General features: G+C 31.9%; 1 protein-coding gene across 1 annotated transcript; it reads right to left on the bottom strand.

The window, feature by feature from the left end:
* Positions 1–460: 460 nt before the first annotated feature.
* LOC143044734 (uncharacterized) lies at positions 461–16,104 on the bottom strand. Its single transcript, XM_076216844.1, has 5 exons — positions 15,904–16,104; positions 13,696–13,770; positions 13,223–13,327; positions 7,998–8,089; positions 461–2,046 (listed from the first exon to the last, which is right to left on the bottom strand). The coding sequence occupies exons 1-5, from the start codon at positions 15,928–15,930 to the stop codon at positions 663–665; spliced, it is 1,683 nt and encodes a 560-aa protein (XP_076072959.1). The 5' UTR covers positions 15,931–16,104; the 3' UTR covers positions 461–662.
* Positions 16,105–19,446: the final 3,342 nt, after the last annotated feature.

The following is a 19,446-nucleotide window of genomic DNA, read 5'->3' as shown; positions in this document are numbered from 1 at the left end:
TATTTTTCTGTTGAGAGTATGGGTCTACAAAGAACAACTAACTCTGCAGACTAACATACTACTACATAACATCTACAATACGAATATCAACGTACATTATGTGTTATAATATAAGACTTAATAGCACATAACAGTTCATTTGATAAAATTTAAGCAGATTCTTGATTTTCTTTCTTTTGATTTGTGACCCAAATAATACCAATGTAAATATAAGGTAAAAGTCCGAGTCAGCCTTTTCCCGCCATATTTTATAAATCAAATATCTCGAAAAGGAGCTCCATGACCTATGAATATTTTAGCTTAATTTGATCCTCAACTTATACTCTTCAATTTTAAAGTAACAATTTTGAATTCTTGATTTATTTAATTTTACCTTAGATCACCTAAGTACATCCTTAAGTAATGAATAGTTGCCTTTTTGGACGTATCTTTTTTTCAGATTGATATGTCAACATATAAAACTAAGAGAGTATATAATGATATTGCTATCAACATAAAGTGAAATATCAAATAAAAGTTAAAATAACGAAAATTGCAGTTTTTTTTAAGTCTTGAAATGTAAATGAACAGTTCTTTATATATCTTGCATTTTAAAAACACCCACATATGAGACCACTATGCTAAGAGCTTTCAACTGAAGTCCTCCGTCTAAAATAAACCCGTCAGACCTCAATCATTCGTAAGAGTCTTTGGATTGGATCCTCAGCACTGGTTATTGAGTCGATATCCGAATGTTCATCACTGGATTCATCATGACTTTCCAATAAATCTTTAAGTTCTTGAACAGACACAAGATCATGTCTATTAGGAGCATTATTTGGCAGTACTGGAATATTTGGGAAATTTCCTGGGCAAATTATTTTATCAATATCTATATAATTTTCGACAATTTCGTGGCGCAGTGGAACAGATTCAACTTGTTCTCCAATTGCTCCTCCATCCACAGCGTCTCCACCTGTATTATTTATCTCGCGAACTTCTTTCTTGTTACGCAAGTTCGGCAGTGTATTGGTTTCAGAGTTTTCGACAGTGTCAATGGAAGGTTCGTATTTCATGTCTTTATTTTCGCTAGGATTTTGCTCTTGTGTCGTTTTACCAGTCCTTCTCCTATCTGTACTCCTGTATTCTTGATCATCAATATCGATAACAGAAATAGTATCATCATGACTAACACTAACAACCGATCTAGACTTCCGCATGACAACCCTAGTTTGTACTGGTTCTTCATCAACATATTGATGGTCGTTCGTTTGTTCAGAAGTGTTCACATCATTTTGATTGTTGTTTGTCTCTTCGGTGACAGATGTATTGCTATTTTTGGTTTGTTCTGTTTCTTGTTTAAATTCAGAAGAAACAGATTTGTCGACTTTGTTTTCTTGACTATTTCGGTCACCCTCACCAACGGTTGTGCTGTAACCAGAATCCCGTTTGTGTTCAGAGTTTTCAGTTTTTAAAACGCCCGGATTATTACTTGCAGCCGCAATTTCTGGAATGGTTGAAACAGTGCTTTTCGAGTTTTCGTTTTTACCTTCCTCTTCAATATTTTCATAATTTACATCTGTAATATTTGTTGTTATTTTGTCATCAACGCTATCCTTCAAAGAATTCGGCAAATGTGTAACGTTCGCCTCAGGTTCCAAACTGCCAAACTCAGTGGCTGTTAAACTATGACCACTATTGTTTTGAACACTTTCGTTCGGCTTTGAATCTGTGGTTATCTTCGTTTTAATATCTACAGAATTTTTCAGTGTAGCTTCTGTCTTTGACAAAGATTCAGTTTTCTCTTCATTATCTCTTTCAATACTAACATGATTCAGGTGCGTTTTTGCTTCCGTTATAGTGGACCATGGATGGAGTTTAGTGGGATCTGACTTTCTGGATGGTTTAAGTGGTTCCTGAGAAGGTTTAGACATAACGCTCGAGACAGCTCTCTTATTTTGAGGCACGTTCATTATGTTTTCAAAAATATTCTTAGCTGCTCTGACCTCCACTGTATGCTCGCCTGGTGCTTCCTTTGTGTTAAATATGGAATTCTTTCTTGGTGTGCTGAAACAAAACATAAATAAAACATGTACTTTTATTCGACTATTATTGCGAACCCTATCTTAGTTTTCCATAGATTCACCTGCAAGTTACCTGTCGATTTAAACTTTTGGCAGTTCTATTGTCCCATCTAACAAATACAACAGGTATTGTTCTCTGTGTAGTTTATTCACTGGGACCTTTAAATTTCTTCTAGGAGAAATATATCACTCATTGATTAATTTACCTGACCAAAAAAATATCTTCTTTTTTATTGAAATACTTCTAATAACTCACATAAACTGTATGCAATATTGTATTTATTCAATATTATCATTAATATATTTTCAATCTGTTCAATATAAAATCTGGTTTAATACTAAAAAGTTTATTTCAGAGTTCAGACACATTTTTTAGTATTTTCCAATGAATTTACATGTTTTTGTTGTTGTTCATTTATAGACTTATGTTAATGAAGACCTTAATTTAAAGATAATAATATTCAAATCTTTATTTATCAAACACACAAAAATATTGAATATTTGATCAGAAATTAACTTTTAATTTTTGAATCAGTATTACAAATGTAATATTGAACACATTAAAAACGAGTTACTCCAGGTATCGAATAAATACAATACCACATGCAGTTTTGTGAGTCCTTACTTAGTATTGGTATAAGTATTTTTTCTTCATTGACAGTTCAATTTTTTACTCAGGTAAATTAATCAATGAGTGATATATTTCTCTTGGAAGAAATTTAAAGGTCCCAGTGAATAAACTACACAGAGAACAATACCTGTTGTATTTGTTATATGGGACAATAGAACTTACAAAAGTTTAAATGGACAGGTAACTTGCAGGTGAATCTATGGAAAACTATGATAGGGTTCGCAATAATTCTAACTTTATTTTAAACTTTTTCAACTAAAAGTTCAGATCTTTATTAATATAATTCTTTAAAATATTTTTAAAATGTAGTTTGTCTAGCATTTTGCATATACGCACATTAGATATCTCCTAATATAAATGTCTTATATAATATCCAAGTTATATATGGTTGTGCTTAGGTAACACCATAAACAGTTGTTTAAAATCTTTGTTGAATTTCGACACAAAGGCTAGTGTAGCGAAATATGAACGACAACTGGAACTCAGCAAAATGCACATGACTACGACAATAAGCATGTCATGACAAAACAGCTAGCAACTGACCTTTGTTTAAATATTTTACAACTAAACTTTTATTTAAGAAATTTATATTATTGAACTAAAATGTTGCGATCCCCATTTAATTTGCTTCGGAAATAATGCCTTGGATAAAACGCCATATAGGTGCCTGGTATGACTATATGTTCAAATGCATACTTTTCTAGTAGAAAACGTTCGTGCATATAAAGTAAACTATGTGCATATATAGAACAAGAGTGCACACACTGAAATGTCTCGCCTTCTTTACTGATCATTGATATTATGTTGATAGTCATAAATATAAAGCTTTATTACAACTGTCAAATAAACTTAACATAAACCAAGAAAAAACTCAACACTGACCTTTGAACCATGGAAACGAGGTCAAGGTCAGATGAATCATTCCAAGCAGGCATGTACAGCTAACAATTCTTCCATACAACAAATATAGTTGACCTATTGCTTATAGTTTAAGAAAAACAGGCCAAAAACACAAACACTTAAAACTGCGCAATGAACCGTAAAAATGAGGTCAAGGTAAAAAAAACCTGAGCGACTGACATAGATCATAAAATATTTCCATACACCAAATAAGGTTGACCTAGTACATATAGTATTAGAAAAAAAGACAGAAACTCCAAAACTTTGATCACTGAACCATGACAATGAGGTCAAGGTCAGATGACATCTAGTATCTGCCAGCTAGACATGTACACCTTACAATCATTCCATACACCAAATATAGTAGACTTATTGCATACAGCATAAGAAAAACAGACCAAAACACAAAAAATTAACTATAACCACTGAACCATGAAAATGAGGTAAAGGTCAGATGACACCTGCCATTTGGACATGTACACCTTACAGTGCTTCCATACACCGAATATACAAGACCTATTGCTTATAGTATCTCAGATATGGACTTGACCACCAAAACTTAACCTTGTTCACTGATCCATGAAATGAGATCGAGGTCAAGTGAAAACTGTCTGACGGGAATTAGGACCTTGCAAGGTACGCGCATAGCAAATATAGTTATCCTATTACTTATAATAAGAGAGAAATTAAAATTACAAAAAATCTTAACTTTTTTTCAAGTAGTCACTGAACCATAAAAGTGAGGTCAAGGATATTGGACATGTAACTGATGGAAACTTCGTAACATGAGGCATCCATATACAAAGTATGAAGCATCCAGGTCTTCCACCTTCTAGAATATGAAGCTTTTTTAAAAGAAGTTAGCTAACACTGCCGTCGCCGCCGCCGGATCAATATCCCTAGGTCGAGCTTTCTGCGACAAAAACTATGTGCATATAAAGTTATATATGTGCATATAAAGTTATATTACGGATTACAAATGTGTCGAGGTTTCTGATTGGATAACAACACAGAGATGTCAGTATATATTCAGGAAACTGCCGGGGTATATACGACGTTTTTATCCCCAATTGGAACCTCAAAAACGTCATCATAACACCGGTTACTATGTGACGTAGTCATAAACTATCAGACTGTCAGAGGTTCACAGAGGGAAAATAATGACGTGCTTCAGTCAATAATACATTGTTGATACCAAATTACGCAATTAACACTTTTAATACTTTAATTAACAGCTGTGGCGTTCCATACTACAGGCAAAACTTTGTTATATATACAAAAATTTGGTAAAATGTTGGGTTTTTCAATATATATGTGTTGTCAACAAATACCTGCACTGGAAAATAACATTAGGTCAGGGGTAATCCGTAATATATGTGTAATTCAGGTCTCATATATATAATATATATAGTATCGGCTCAGGGGATATAAACTCTAAGCCGGGAATGTCACAGTATATACCCTGTCTGAGACCTGAATAACATATAATATATGTGCATATAAAGTAACTATGTGCTTATAAAGTAACCTATGTGCATATAAAGTAAACTATGTGCATATATAGGAAAAGTATGTGCATATAAAGTAAACTATGTGCATATATAGGATAAGTATGCGCTTATATTGAACAAGAACTGCAGACTATATGTAATGTTATCTGGAAGAAAAACTAATATCATTTATAAGTAAAATACGGGAAAACAAGTACAAAATTTTAACAAAATTTCCTTCAAGATACTAACTGATCCTAACTTTTGATCATTAAAAAGCTTCTGTCCCAGTTTGGTACAAATTCAGGATATAATAGTTAAACAAAGTTATCGAAAATTAAAAAAAAAATTAACCACAGAGTGAATATAATGTTTCCTGGTAGAAAAAAAAATGTATGTCCATTTATAAGTAAAATATGGGAAAACAGGATTTTTTTTTACAAAATTTACTTCTGGATACTATCTTGTGATAATAAGCAAGCTTCTGTCCAAGTTTGGTAGAAATCAAGGATAGTTTAAGAAAGTTATTAACTTTTAAAAACTTTACAGCAGATTCCAACGAGTATGAAGCTACAGGTACATTCTTTGGTTAGCTTCCTTGCTAGCTCAACCATGAAATGATTATTACCTTAAAATTGGGAGGAGCATAGCACCAATTCATCATCCAATGAAAACACTCATATCAATGGCCTGTTTATAATACGTATGTTTCATACAAACAGGTTTACCTACATGTAAACAACTTTGCAAATTAAATTTTATTTCTTATAGTCTTTGATTGAATTAAAAAATTCTTAGTATTACAATAAATTAGAAGCGGAGTTACGGTTTATGTTTAGTCCAAGGATGATAATATTTAGTGTTGATTCAACGCTAAACAAATAGAAATTCTATAGAAAATTCACAGCATTTCCCCTTGTACTCTCAAATTTGGCAAATTGGTACCTGATAGATGGAGGATTATTGCAAGCAGTGCTAGCAATGATTTCCTTAAAACAAGTTTATAAATTTAGATATTGGTTTAAACAAATATAAATATTGACCAATTCAAGTACACCTTCTAGGGTGCGCTCGACTTTCGTGACTTAGCACGATTTTTTAAATTTAATTTTAAAGGATGTTTAGGATTTGTTGTTAACTATAAACGCTAGCACATCATAGAAAATCAAGTGAGTAATCTATGCTTAAAATTTTATAACAAAAATATCTGGATTTTCTACAAAAATCTTGGTTTATTTGCCACAAAATCCCGTTTAACTTCAAAAATGCAATGAAACTAAAAATATTAATGCTTGCTCGAAGTTTCCCCTTTGTATATGTACAAAATGGCCCATCTCTTATTCACTGTCTTTGCTGTTTTTATGCTATTGTAGTTTGACAAATTCCTAATTCAAAGGCAACAGAAGAATATTTACGCCGTGATTGTACCATTGTAAAGTACATTCACATAACTGTATTTATAAATTAACTGAGTAATTGATTGAAATAAAATTGGCAAATCAAACACACCTACAACATGCTTGTGAATTTGCTTATACTTATCTATAAATTTTAAATTTACATTGAAAACTTTTTACAATGTTTATATTCTGTCACTAATTCTGATTGGTTCTCTGTTTAACTATTGACTCCACCAAAGGTTTGTTTACCTTACCTAATAATGATTTCATGGTTGAGCTAGCAAGGAAGCTAACCAAAGAATCTACCTGTAGCTTCATACTCGCTGGAATCTGCTGTAACCACAGAATGAATGTAATGTTTGCTGGCAAAAAAACTAAGTTCATTTTATAAGTACAATACGGGAAAACAGGATTTTTATTTTACAAAATTTATATCTGGATACTGTCTTATGATCATACATAAGCTTCTGTCCAAGTTTGGTAGAAATCCTGGATAGTTTAAGAAAGTTATTAACATTTCAAAAACTTTAACCACAGAGTGAATATTTGTGGACACCGCCGCCGCCGCCGACGCCGCCGACGACGGAGTGTATAATCGCTAAAATTTAGTATCGCTTTTTCGACAAAAGTCGAAGGGTCGACAAAAACATTTATATATATGTTTACATCAGGCATTTACGGCGTTCCATACCTTGACATAAGGTATTCATATTCTTTCATGCAATATTTCGGTAAACAAACTATGTTTTGACACTATACATACATTTTACCAAATTTTTGTATATATAACAAAGTTTTGCCTGTAGTATGGAACGCCACAGCTGTCTTATGTGGAATTCTGATATTACTTTATGTTGTTTTATTATTACTTAATAATATTTTGTCTTTACTTACATGTAATATGGTTTTGACATTACGTAATGTTGGAATTTTATAGATATTACATTGTCTTCTTGACAATAACAACATATTAGTTGTTATTTCATTTACTTTTTTTTTTGGACATCTTATGTATTTGAAGATTTTTTTCGTCAAATAATCGATCACAGATATCATGTGTTTCAAAACGTTAAACAATATCCTGAAATTCATTACATGACGTCACAAAGTATATTGGTTTTTAGATATTCTAAAAATAACCGTGCAATATGCTTTTTGCAGGTCAATATGCGTTTTGCTACCGCCGTTTTCTCTCTACCTTCGAAAATATAGTTAACATCTGACTATCCCTAAACGAATCAAATTTGTTAAAATATACGAATTAATAATATAACTCAATATGGAATAGTCATTACTTAATAATATTTCGATATTACACGATATGGTTTCGTATTGACTTGATGTAGTTTTGTCATTACTCGATGTGGTTTCACCATTATTACATATGGTTGTGTCATTAGTCAATGTGGTTTTAACATTACTTGATGCCTTAATTTCTTCTCCCTAATTAGAATGATTTAAAATGAATTATGCATGCGCACTAATCTACATATCTTTGACACACAACACTTACCTCTTTATCGGTTCACTATAAGTTGTGGTACATTTTGAGTATTCTGTCAATTTTTGCACCCATTCATCGCATTTCTCATTCGAGTCTGCAGTCTGAAACAGGATGTATAGTTCAAATAAATATTTGTGATCATATTTTCGGCCTAATTAATAGGTGCATTAGCTAGCCCACGAGATATAAAAGGAAACTATGATTTGTTTTGTTGAATCATTCAAAATAAGCTAAGAAACATCACCTAATGAATAATTCACTTGCAGTGAAAATAGTTCGAACTCATTAAATCCGTATTCAAGTGAACTTCCATATAAATCTAAAGTTACAGATGTGTTACACATAAACAAGGTGTGTTCAGCTACTAACAGGAAAAGATTGATTGAAAACATTAACTATTTTGTTAACTGATTTGATCAACAAAAGCTCATTGTTATACAGGTAAAATCGACGATTAACATATTCCATTTAACTTTCAATACAAAATCAAACAGACCTAGAAAAATACAATGTACGTGTTCGCTATCTATTTTATCAATTTTTATGTTTATATCGGTTTATATGACCATCGGTCTTCGGATGTCACCAAAATGGTTAATCAGATTGCGTCTAGACTATTTTTATAATTTGGTTACACTTTTCACTATTTTACACAATGGGTAAACATGAATTTGACAGCTAATGTAAATTCCGGCATTCTTATAAGTGTTTCTCATATGATTGTCAGTGGACTGTTATCTATTTTGAAAAGATATTTCTCGTATCACACTGCACAGAGTGTGATACTAAAATATGCATTAATTTGATTGGCTTATTCAGTATTATGAGACGATTTTACATGTCCATTGGCTTTTTGTGAGGTCATTGATAACTTTCAAACGTTAAGACGATGTACATTTCGTTTATGGCAATGGACATCTGTGATTTCTTCAATATTATACAAAACACTCACAATGTTCGCATGAAAATCTCCTTTTTGTCAAATTGTATTACTTTCTGAAGCGTACAGCGCGTTTTAAAGGGTTTAAAACCGTTTGATGTTAAATTTTGACATCGGAACAGGACATATGATGTCATACTGGTATGTTCAAAAGACTAGAATAACAGATATTTTTTAACAACATGAAAATCAGGGCCGTAACTACCTATGAGGCAGGGGAGGCAGTTGCCTCCCCTGAATTTTCGACACCAAAATTTTTTTTCTGAAGTAATAAAATGAAATAAGTATTGACAATATATACATGAAGAATTTTAATTTATATTATAAACAACACAAGTTTACAGTTTTAACAGTGTTATCATGATACGTGATATATGTCATTTCCGGATTTTTTTATCGATAGTGAAACGTTTCAGTATTTGTTTGTGTTTTTTTTCGTGTGGCCGTCCGCCTGTTATTCAGTATTCGTACGAGAACACATATTAAACTTTATTTTTCGATAATTTTGAATAAAACTTAACTGTTCACATTTATTTAGGGACTCAATTAAGCATAGGAAGTTCTCTTTGTATTGTGAATCTTTAATAATATCGGAAATTCGTTACCAGCTGAATCAGCAGTTGGATCAATTTTTTCCCGATCGTACGAGAACAATATGGTCAATGCCTTAGTAGTTAAACTCTTCCATTCGTTGTAGCAGGGACTTTCTATACTAAGTATATACTAGTATAGAAAGTCCCTGGTTGTAGTTATATACATGTCTGTTCAGCTTTCAACAATATTGAAATTCAAGGTCCTCGATAAAAAAAAAATATATCTTGCGTTCTATGATCTTGCTTTATATGTTTTTTTAACTTACCAGTTTCATTTCTAACAAAAAGATTTTTAAATACAGATAAAAATTGCTTCCAGGATCCAGCAATACTGACGTTTCTAAAGTAAGGAAATCGAAGGAAAAAGGGTCATCTTTAGCCATTTTAATGAGAGAAAAAATTGGCCGGGGGGGGGGGGGGGGGGTTGGGGTTGGAGGTCTCATTCGGCGGCCCCCAAACCCCTGCCTCCCCTGAATTCGAACCCTAGTTACGGCCCTGAAAATGTTAACCATATTAGAATAAGGTATCAAAACGTGTAAGAATTGCATATCGCTTGATATCCACCGTTCTAGTTATTTCATTTAAATAGTAACAATTAATGAACTCGTCAAACGCTCGTTTATTATCATATTGAAATTGAATAACTTGATTTGATAGCTAACTCGAATAATTATGAACCCTATAGCGGCTTATAGCATATCAAGGCAAAAGTAGCAATTATTAGATCGGTGGAATATAACGACTGACATTATTCTGATTAGTTGATATTCAGCGATATCCAATGCTATCTCGAAGCAATCTAATTAAAAACCGATCTCTCATCGCTCCCGTTTTCTGATATGTCGCGTGGGATCTCGTAGTGAAATCTATAAAGATTTTCTAAGGAGAGGTATACCAAAGGGACATTCAAACTCATAAGTTGAAAATAAAACCGACAACGCCATGAATAAGAAAAGGAAAAAAGACTAACAACAGTACACAAAACACAACATAGAAAACATAGACTTAGCAACACGAGTTCACCAAAAGTTGGGGTGATATCAGGTACTAAGTACTAAGTAACTTAAATCATCAAACCAAAATAGTATATCAAGAAAAACAAAAGTAACACGCTGAAATGTTCCGCCTGCTTTACTGACCATTGCTGTTATGCTGATAGTCCTTTAATATAAAGCTTTACTACAAGTATCACATAAACTTAACATGACCCAAGAAATGAGGTCAAGGTCAGAAAAATTAAAGCAAAAATACATGTTCACCTAACAATCATTCCATACACCGGATATAGTTGACCTGTTGCTTATATAGTATACAAGAAACAGATCAAAGCCTGAAAACTTATATTGACCAATGAATCATAGAAATTAGGCCAAGGTTAACTGATATCATTCAGACAGACAGCATTCCATAGTACATCAAATATAATTGAATCATTGTAAACATTATTAGGAAAACAGACAAACAAACAAAAAACTGAACTCTAACAACTGACCCATGAAAATGATATATATAAATAAGAAATTACTCAACTTTTTGTGAAACTAAATACGTCCGTCTTCACAGCTAAGTAAGACGTGCATGCACGGATTTTCTTCTCATTAAATGTAATGTATATACATGATTTTCAAATGGTAATAAGTTTTTCCTCGACAGTAAAACGAAATGTACTATTAGTACATTTAATAGAAAAATAGAATACATTTCGATTTTTACCGCACGTAAAAAAAACTCGTAGTAAAAGGAATTTAATTAAAATGAACGATTTACTTCCTTGTTATATGAAATATGTATTGTCGCATCAGTAATCATAACGACCATTCGTTTAAGGCTGATATCAAATATTAAAAGTATCTAGGTCATTGAGACGGCAACATAACGACACAAAAACAAAAGACAAATTGAGGTTAACTTATATTTTTTTATTATAAAAAAATCTACACATTATGTGAAGATCTAAATCAGTCTGATTGTAGAAAATTGCAAATAAATTTACTGCGCTTGGTCTCATTTTCGCATTTACAATATAAACCATTTATTCGGATCCGTTTCTTGTTTCCAGCTTATATCGCGCGCGACCAACCTCCCTTGAGTTTTAGATTAGTTGAAAGTTTCCTCCAACCTCCCCTGGTTTCCAACCATTCAAATGTTTGCTACACACTTGCCTAAATCAGACCTCCTTTGAGTTTTAGGTTAGTTGAAAGATTCCTCCAACCTCCCCTGGTATCAAACCATTTCAAATGTCTGCTACACACTTGCATTAATCAGACCTCCCTTGAGTTTTAGGTTAGTTGAAAGTTTCCTCCCACCTCCCCTTCTTACAAACCACATTATAATGTCTGCTGCTGTTGTTTTAATTTTTAATTTGAGGTGGTCCAAGAAATTGGACTTATTTTCGAATTTACTTTGACGAACTTCAGCATAAATTGTTACCAATCAAGCACATTGACTTCTGCTATTAACCATGTCAGATCTCCTCATTTACATATATAAAGTGAATAATATTATGACCGCTAGTGCCTACATTAGTTATTTGTTTGTTATGTATTGTCTACAACTTGATTCTTAATTAACACTACACTATTAAGCAACCAAATTCCATAAAGAGAATAAAAGATTGACAAATGAAGTAAGATGACTTGTTACTTGTAAACCAGACCAGTCAGTTCTGTGTCGTCTTGTGTATTTTGGAAAGGCCCATAAAAGAAGCAAAAAAATCACGCAAAATATATAATTTGTAAATTTTGAAATGAAGTTCCTTCTTAATTTGTCTTTTTTTATCATGCCGTATCTGTATGTCGCTTTATAATGTATCATTTTAATATAACTAAATGAAAAATGAACACTTTAAGTTTTATCGTCTCAAACACTGCATACATGTTCATCAATTATTCAAGACAATACTTACTGCGATCGTGCACTATTACCCTTTAAATTGTTACAGGTAAACGAATATTTTTGCAATTCATATTAAACTAAGTATATTTTTGTTATAGATACGGCAAATGTTCTCAATGGAACGTGTTTAAAAAAAAAACTACCCTAACATTACATCAACTTCCTCATGACAAGTTACTAGACAATGAACAAATGTGATTTACTTGTATGTCGTGACAGTTCAAATCGATTGTTAGTTTTATAGTAGTACACACATGTATAAATTCTATTTATGTAATCATATTTGTATATACAGAACCTAACATTAAAATCCCCCGTTTGTCCTGCTGTCATTAACATTATATATCAGTAAGGCCGTTAGTTTTCTCGTTTGAATTGTTTTACATTGTCTTATCGGGGCCTTTTATAGCTGACTATGCGGTATGGGCTTTGCTCATTGTTGAAGGCCGTATGGTGACCTATAGTTGTTAATGTCTCTATCATTTTGGTCTCTTGTGGACAGTTGTCTCATTGGCAATCACACCACATCTTCTTTTTTATATGTACGATTTCCCCTTGACGAAATGAAGTATTTGAAAATCTGAAAACATCTTCATCCCGTTTACAGTTTATACGTGTCATTTTTTTTACCTCTTTCCCAGAATCTGTCAAGTCGGTTGAGCGATCGTGGTGATTTTCATTTATGTTTATGTCACATTGTGTAACTACTAGTATTTATGATAGTTTCTAGGAAAGCGATAGCCTTTAAAAATGTTTAAAAACACAAAAAAAAACAAAGGAGACAACGCCATGCACATGTTACTTACATATACTTGTGAATTATTTTCTGTTTTAATTTCAAACTGGCAGTTACTGGCTATTCTAACAATTTGTATATCTGAAAGGTCTATCGAACCTATACATGAAGATCTCTAAAAAGAAATGAAAAGTTAGTATTCAAATATGTGGTATGAGTGTCAATGGGACAACTCTCCATCCAAGTCACAACTTATAAAAGTAAACCATTATAGGTCAAAGTATAGTCTTCATCTTGGCTCACACCGAACAGCTAGCTCTAAAGGTCCTCAAAAATCAGTCTATCGTTTTTGTTTTTTTTTTTTGGTTTTTTTGTGTGATATCTTTGACTTTGGGGTTCATTGCTTTTGACTCCGGAAACTCTTCTCTAAAAATGGAGTGATATTCTTCCATTAACCAAATTTCACTATGTTATATACAATTATGGGTTAAATAAATGGTCATAAGATCACGAACACTTTACTAGATTAAAGAAACAAATTACCTTGTTTTCCCTGAAGAAAGAAAGAGTAGATTCATCCAGAATGCTCCAGACCTTAGTTTTTTTACCCGGAATTAACTGAAATGAGATAAAATTGATTTTATTGATACTTCATCGAAATATGATGTATATGATCTCAAAGTCTTTTTCCTGTTAGGAAGTAACGTTAGCTAAATATTATTCTAAAACCATACGTATAATAATGATGGCCAATATGCAATTATTTTTAAATGTTGTGGTTCAGAGTTGTATATCAAATTACTCTTGACAATAAGGGAGCTACCCTTTGATTTTTATGGGTGGGCTAGGATGAAAAATTCTGTCCTGCATTTCTTTTATTTTTTTTTTATCAGCACCCGAATTTCAAAATTTCATCACGACACGGTCATTTGTATGACATAAGAAATAAGAAATAGCCGACTTCTCAGCTGATATTTGGTTTGGACACCCGAGTTTACTTCACAGTGACGGTACACGCATGTAAAGCCAACTTGAAGTAGTATGCCAATAGATACATAGAACCGTAAAACTTTACTTTTATTAAATATAAAAATAAGGAGACGTGATATGAATGCAAATAAAATATATACACTAATGACGTATGAATACATGCGAATTTGAAAACAATAACCTGTTAACAATAACTTTCCTTTCCATGTTTTCTGTAAATGATTTATTAATCCTCACGTGTACTATAGAAATGACTAATAATTATCATCATTTGTACATGTATTTTAAGTATGACACAAATTTTAAAATGACAAATGATATTATGTAACAATAGTAATATATATAATTTACTTCATTGAAAAGCACTTTAAGTCCATATGGACAAATGGCAAACAAACTATACAATTATACACCTATCATACTGATATTAGACATTTATCAATTATAGACTTTTGACCAGGTTAATATATGTTATATATGAACCTGTTCAGTTATATTGACCGAGAGTAGGATGAAGTTTTCATCTATTGCTACGCAAGCTTGATTTTTTCTGTGCATTGTACACGTTTTATGTTGCAGAATATTAATTTTCATCTTGTCTTCTGCAAGGTTAAAATTTACAGCTTAAACTTTTACAATACCAGGATATCAAATGGTCTACCCCTAAATGATCACTAACTGGTGGATTTGTATAAAATCATCAAAGAGATTTTAGGAACTGACATTATGCATTTCCTATTATAGTTAGAAACAAAAAGACTATGAGGGCAAAATGCATCACATGGAGAGCTCTGAATATTGCTATTACTTCTACGCTATTTTAGTCCTTGGTGTAGAGTTTTCTCATATCATTCAATCTCAGAAACATTTTTTTTTATTACCAGGACAGTTTATTTGATAAATAAAAATCGGTCTAAAAGCAATCTATTTTGCATTACTTGCTACTAATTGAATGGTTTTAATTCTTGATTTGAGTGCCTCTCGTTAAAGACACGTTACAACTTGTACATTACACATATTTTAAAGATACACGATCGTACATACTTTGTAAGATGCTTTGTTCTGCTAACAAGTACATGTCAAACCATTAAACGACCTCGATCCTATCATTCAGACACAACTTTTAAATAGATTTTAACTATTAAACACCTGAGGATACACAAAAAGACTTACCTTCCGTGTGTATCGGATTAAAATACTTTCCTTCCCGAATAAATAAACAGCTTGATACGTATAATCATTAATTTTAAAGGTTCAATCATGTGAGAATTTTATTTCGGCAAAAATCAAATCTAATATTTATGAGTTCTTCTTGTCTCCGCCTATAAATGCAAGCGGCAATGTAAAAATTACATTTCATATTTACGTGTTTTCAAGAAGATATTCTCTTTCGTGGATTGAAAGAAAACACTATTCAAAATTCCAGGAAAAAGTATTAAACTGTTACCCCCTCATTGTTTCGTTAAAAAAAACCCACAAAAACTCTGATCATTCTCTTGTTATGTCGTTCAAAAGAGTCTCACATTTGTTGCGTCTGTAGATACAAAAGAAAAGTGTTAATAGCATATTAAAATCTATTAGTGGTCAGTTGAAATGGTATAAATATATTTCACGGTATTTTAACATAAAACTTTTAAAATCAATATATCTATTACATACTATACTGTATTAAATTTCTTGCACACACAAAGTGCATTATACATGTACATATTATATTCCAATCTGAACCTTGACAATAAATTTATTAAATAGATAACTTACAGATGGTTTTTCTAGTATCCCTTCCATTTTCAACCTGTACGGAAGATGAACTATTTAGAATTCCATTGTCACCTGGTTCTTTCTTTTAAGTCGACCACATATATTATGAAATATTTCCGAAGTTATCAAGACACTCTTGACAATGTAGTATTATAATTTATAACGACTTCCTTGTTCATTCATTTCTCCGAATGATGTCCCCTTGATATGCCAAACTGATTTAAAATAGCTTCAGAGGTCATCGATGTAGAGTTTTTGACAAATATCAATACAAAAGCCTTTTGTATCATAAGGAAATAATTGGGTACATAATTTTAGTATATTTCTTTTGATTTAGGACAACACACTTCGTTTATTATATATAATAAAAATCATAAATACATTTTCAGTCAAAAATCCAAATGCGGTATTACCTACAAAGTTAACTGTATTTAAACAAAAGCGTTGATGGCATTTAAATGCAAGTATTGCATCCCATTGACAAATTATTTTATTGACCCCATCACCTATCATTAACATTTCATAAAAACATATTATTAAACCAATTATGGACCTTATCAGGCAGGATACATAAAAATCACAAAACCTGATTTTCGTGGGTATATATATTTGGCCTGCTTCCTTTTTTTAAAAGAATTTTGAAAAGTACAGTCTACAGTAAAAATGGTGACGTAGGTGGTATTACAATTGTTTTTTTAAGATAAAAGGTTAAACTAACGCTGAGTTCACACGTAATTCGAATTCGATTCGCATTTACGAATTCGAATTAGTTTGATTCGCATTCGAAATGTTTAAAACGTCCTAACGTCAAGTCTAATTCGAATTACAATTGCGCGTCAAATTCGCTAAACTGTCCACAAATGTATATTTCTAATGCGAATTGGATAATTCGAATAAGCCAATTGGAATCAATTCGAATTAAAAAAAGAAGAGTGTATGGACGCGATTAGCGAATTCGATCCGCATTCGATTCGAATTCAATTCGAATTAAATGTACGTGTGAACGAGGCATGATCTTGACATTGTAAATCAATCTCGCCTTTAAAGTCATAAGAAACCTCAAATTAAAAAAAAAAATCGTAAGGGTTCCACGGAACCCAGTGTCTCGCCTACTTTTGCTGTTAATCGCAGACTCAACAAAAAAGAGGAAAAACATCAATAAAAATTTCCCTCTCGATACTGTCTTTTGATTGAAAGAAGCTTCCAAGTTTGGTAAAAAATCCAGGATAGCCAGTTTATGAATCTAATAAATGTTTTATAAACTTTAACTGCAGACTGTATGTAATGTTAACTGGAAGAAAACTAAGTCCATTTATAAGTAAAATACGGAAAAAGTGAATTTTTTTTTCACAAAATTTACTTCTGAATAATATCTTATGATCAGAAACAAGCTTTTGTCTAAGTTTGGTAGAAATCCAGGATAGTTTAAGAAGATTATAAAAATTTTAAAAACTTAAACCACAGAGTGAATGTTTTGTTTCTGGCAAAAAAACTAAGTCCATTTATAAGTAAAATACGGAAAAGTGGAAATTTATTTTTACAAAATTTTCTTCTTGATACTATCTTATGATCATAAACAAGCTTCTGTCCAAGTTTGGTACAAATCAAGGATAGTTTATGAAAGTTATTAAAATTTTAAAAACTTTAACCACAGAGTGAATGTAATGTTTCCTCGCAGAAAAACTAAGTCCATTTATAAGTAAAATACGGAAAAGTGGAAATTTATTTTTACAAAATTTTCTTCTTGATACTATTTTATGATCATAAACAAGCTTCTGTCCAGGTTTGGTACAAATCAAGGATAGTTTATGAAAGTTATTAAAATTTTAAAAACTTTAACCACAGAGTGAATGTAATGTTTCCTCGCAGAAAAACTAAGTCCATTTATACGGAAAAAATTTTATTTTTACAAAATTTACTTCTGGATACTTTCTTATGATCATAAACAAGCTTCTGTCCAAGTTTGGTATAAATTCAGTATAGTTTAAGAAAGTTATTAAAATTTCAAAAACTTTAACCACAGAGTGAATATTTGTGGACGCCGCCGTCGACGACGACGACGACGACGACGGAATGTAGGATCGCTTAGTCTCGCTTTTTCGACTAAAGTCGAAGGCTCGACAAAAATAATGCATATGTTTTTTTATAACTCAATGGATTATAAAACTTATGTACATGTACTTTTTTCTAAAGAAAATTCTTAAATTTATTCATATTTAGAAGAAGTTTACTTTATTTTAATTCCCCCGACATATTTTCCGTATGCAATGTGACCTCAGTGTGACCCATCTCTTTCAACAAAAATTGAATTCTAGGGGTTCTTTAATATGCTGAATCTAAACATGTTCTTAGATTTTTGATTATTGGCCCACTTTTTAAGTTGGTCCAAATTGCGGTCCAAAATAAAAATTTGTTTGATTTCAATAAATATTGTATATATGGGGTTCTTTGATATATGCTTAATCTAACCATGTATTTAGATTTCGGATGTTTGGGCCCGGTTATCAGATTGGTCCACATTGAGGTCTAAAGGGTCCAAAATTGAACTTTATTTGATTTCATCAAAAATTGAATTCTTGAGGTTCTTTGATATGCTGAATCTAACCATGTATTTAGATTTTGGATATTGGACCATAATAGGTAATGTCCAATTCAAAATTTAAAGTTTTTAAGTTTAAGTTCTTAGATTACATTCATTATGTGTCAGAAATCTGTGTTGTGTCAACTATTTAATCACAATCCAAATTCAGAGCTGTATCAAGCTTGAATGTTGTGTCTATACTTGCCCCAATGTTCAGGGTTCGAACTCTGCGGTCGTATAAAGCTGCGCCCTGCCGAGCATCTGGTTTGCATCTGAATTCCTAAACTGTTGGCACCATAAACCCTAAAATGATTCAAAACCTTCTACTTGTGGTATTAAACATTGGGGTACAATTTCAGAGCAATTGAAATACTTACAAACAAGTTTTTATCCTAAAAGTAGAAAAGTGCACCTTTCGGACCTCTAATTCCTAAACGGTTGGGACCATCATCCCCAAAATCAATCCCAAACTTCCTTTTGTGGTATTGAACCTTCTTATTGAATTTAAAAGAGAACCATTCACTTAAACTAAAGTTATTGTCCGGAAACCAAATGTCTTCGGACGACGACAATATACCAATATACAATCGCAAAAATTTTACTGTGGTATAAAAAACAGCAAAGTGGAAAGGGATTAATATAAGTTGCCCCATCCCCTATAAATTGGAATGTTTAAACTAAAACTCATATTCTTGTCCATTTCTTGAAAAATTACAATAATAAATGCATGCAATAATTTCTGAATTTACAGTATTAGATACAATTCATGTAAACTCGTTGATAATTTGAAGACTGCTAATCTATATAAAATTAAAAGTATTGGTAAACAGTTATCAAAACATATATAGTACTATGTCTCTGGTCCTATTTCCTGTGTATTCTAATTGTGTGTACCTTTATTTTGGCATTACAACAGGTCATGCTTAGACTGTTTATTTAATTATGAGATGTGAACTGATTGA

Source organism: Mytilus galloprovincialis, chromosome 9 (assembly GCF_965363235.1).
Source record: "Mytilus galloprovincialis chromosome 9, xbMytGall1.hap1.1, whole genome shotgun sequence".
Classification (NCBI taxonomy): Eukaryota; Metazoa; Mollusca; class Bivalvia; order Mytilida; family Mytilidae; genus Mytilus; species Mytilus galloprovincialis.
Note: the sequence above shows the minus strand (reverse complement) of the source record. Positions and strands in the feature narration are given on the sequence as shown.

What these genes read in the sequence shown, in the direction of transcription:
- LOC143044734 (XM_076216844.1), bottom strand. Translation starts at nt 15,930, where the DNA reads ATGGAAGGGATACTAGAAAAACCATCT. An exon ending in GGATACTAGAAAAACCATCT is followed by an intron (nt 13,771 to 15,903) that starts GTAAGTTATCTA and finishes ATCTCATTTCAG; the next exon opens with TTAATTCCGGGTAAAAAAAC. An exon ending in CTTTCTTCAGGGAAAACAAG is followed by an intron (nt 13,328 to 13,695) that starts GTAATTTGTTTC and finishes ATTTCTTTTTAG; the next exon opens with AGATCTTCATGTATAGGTTC.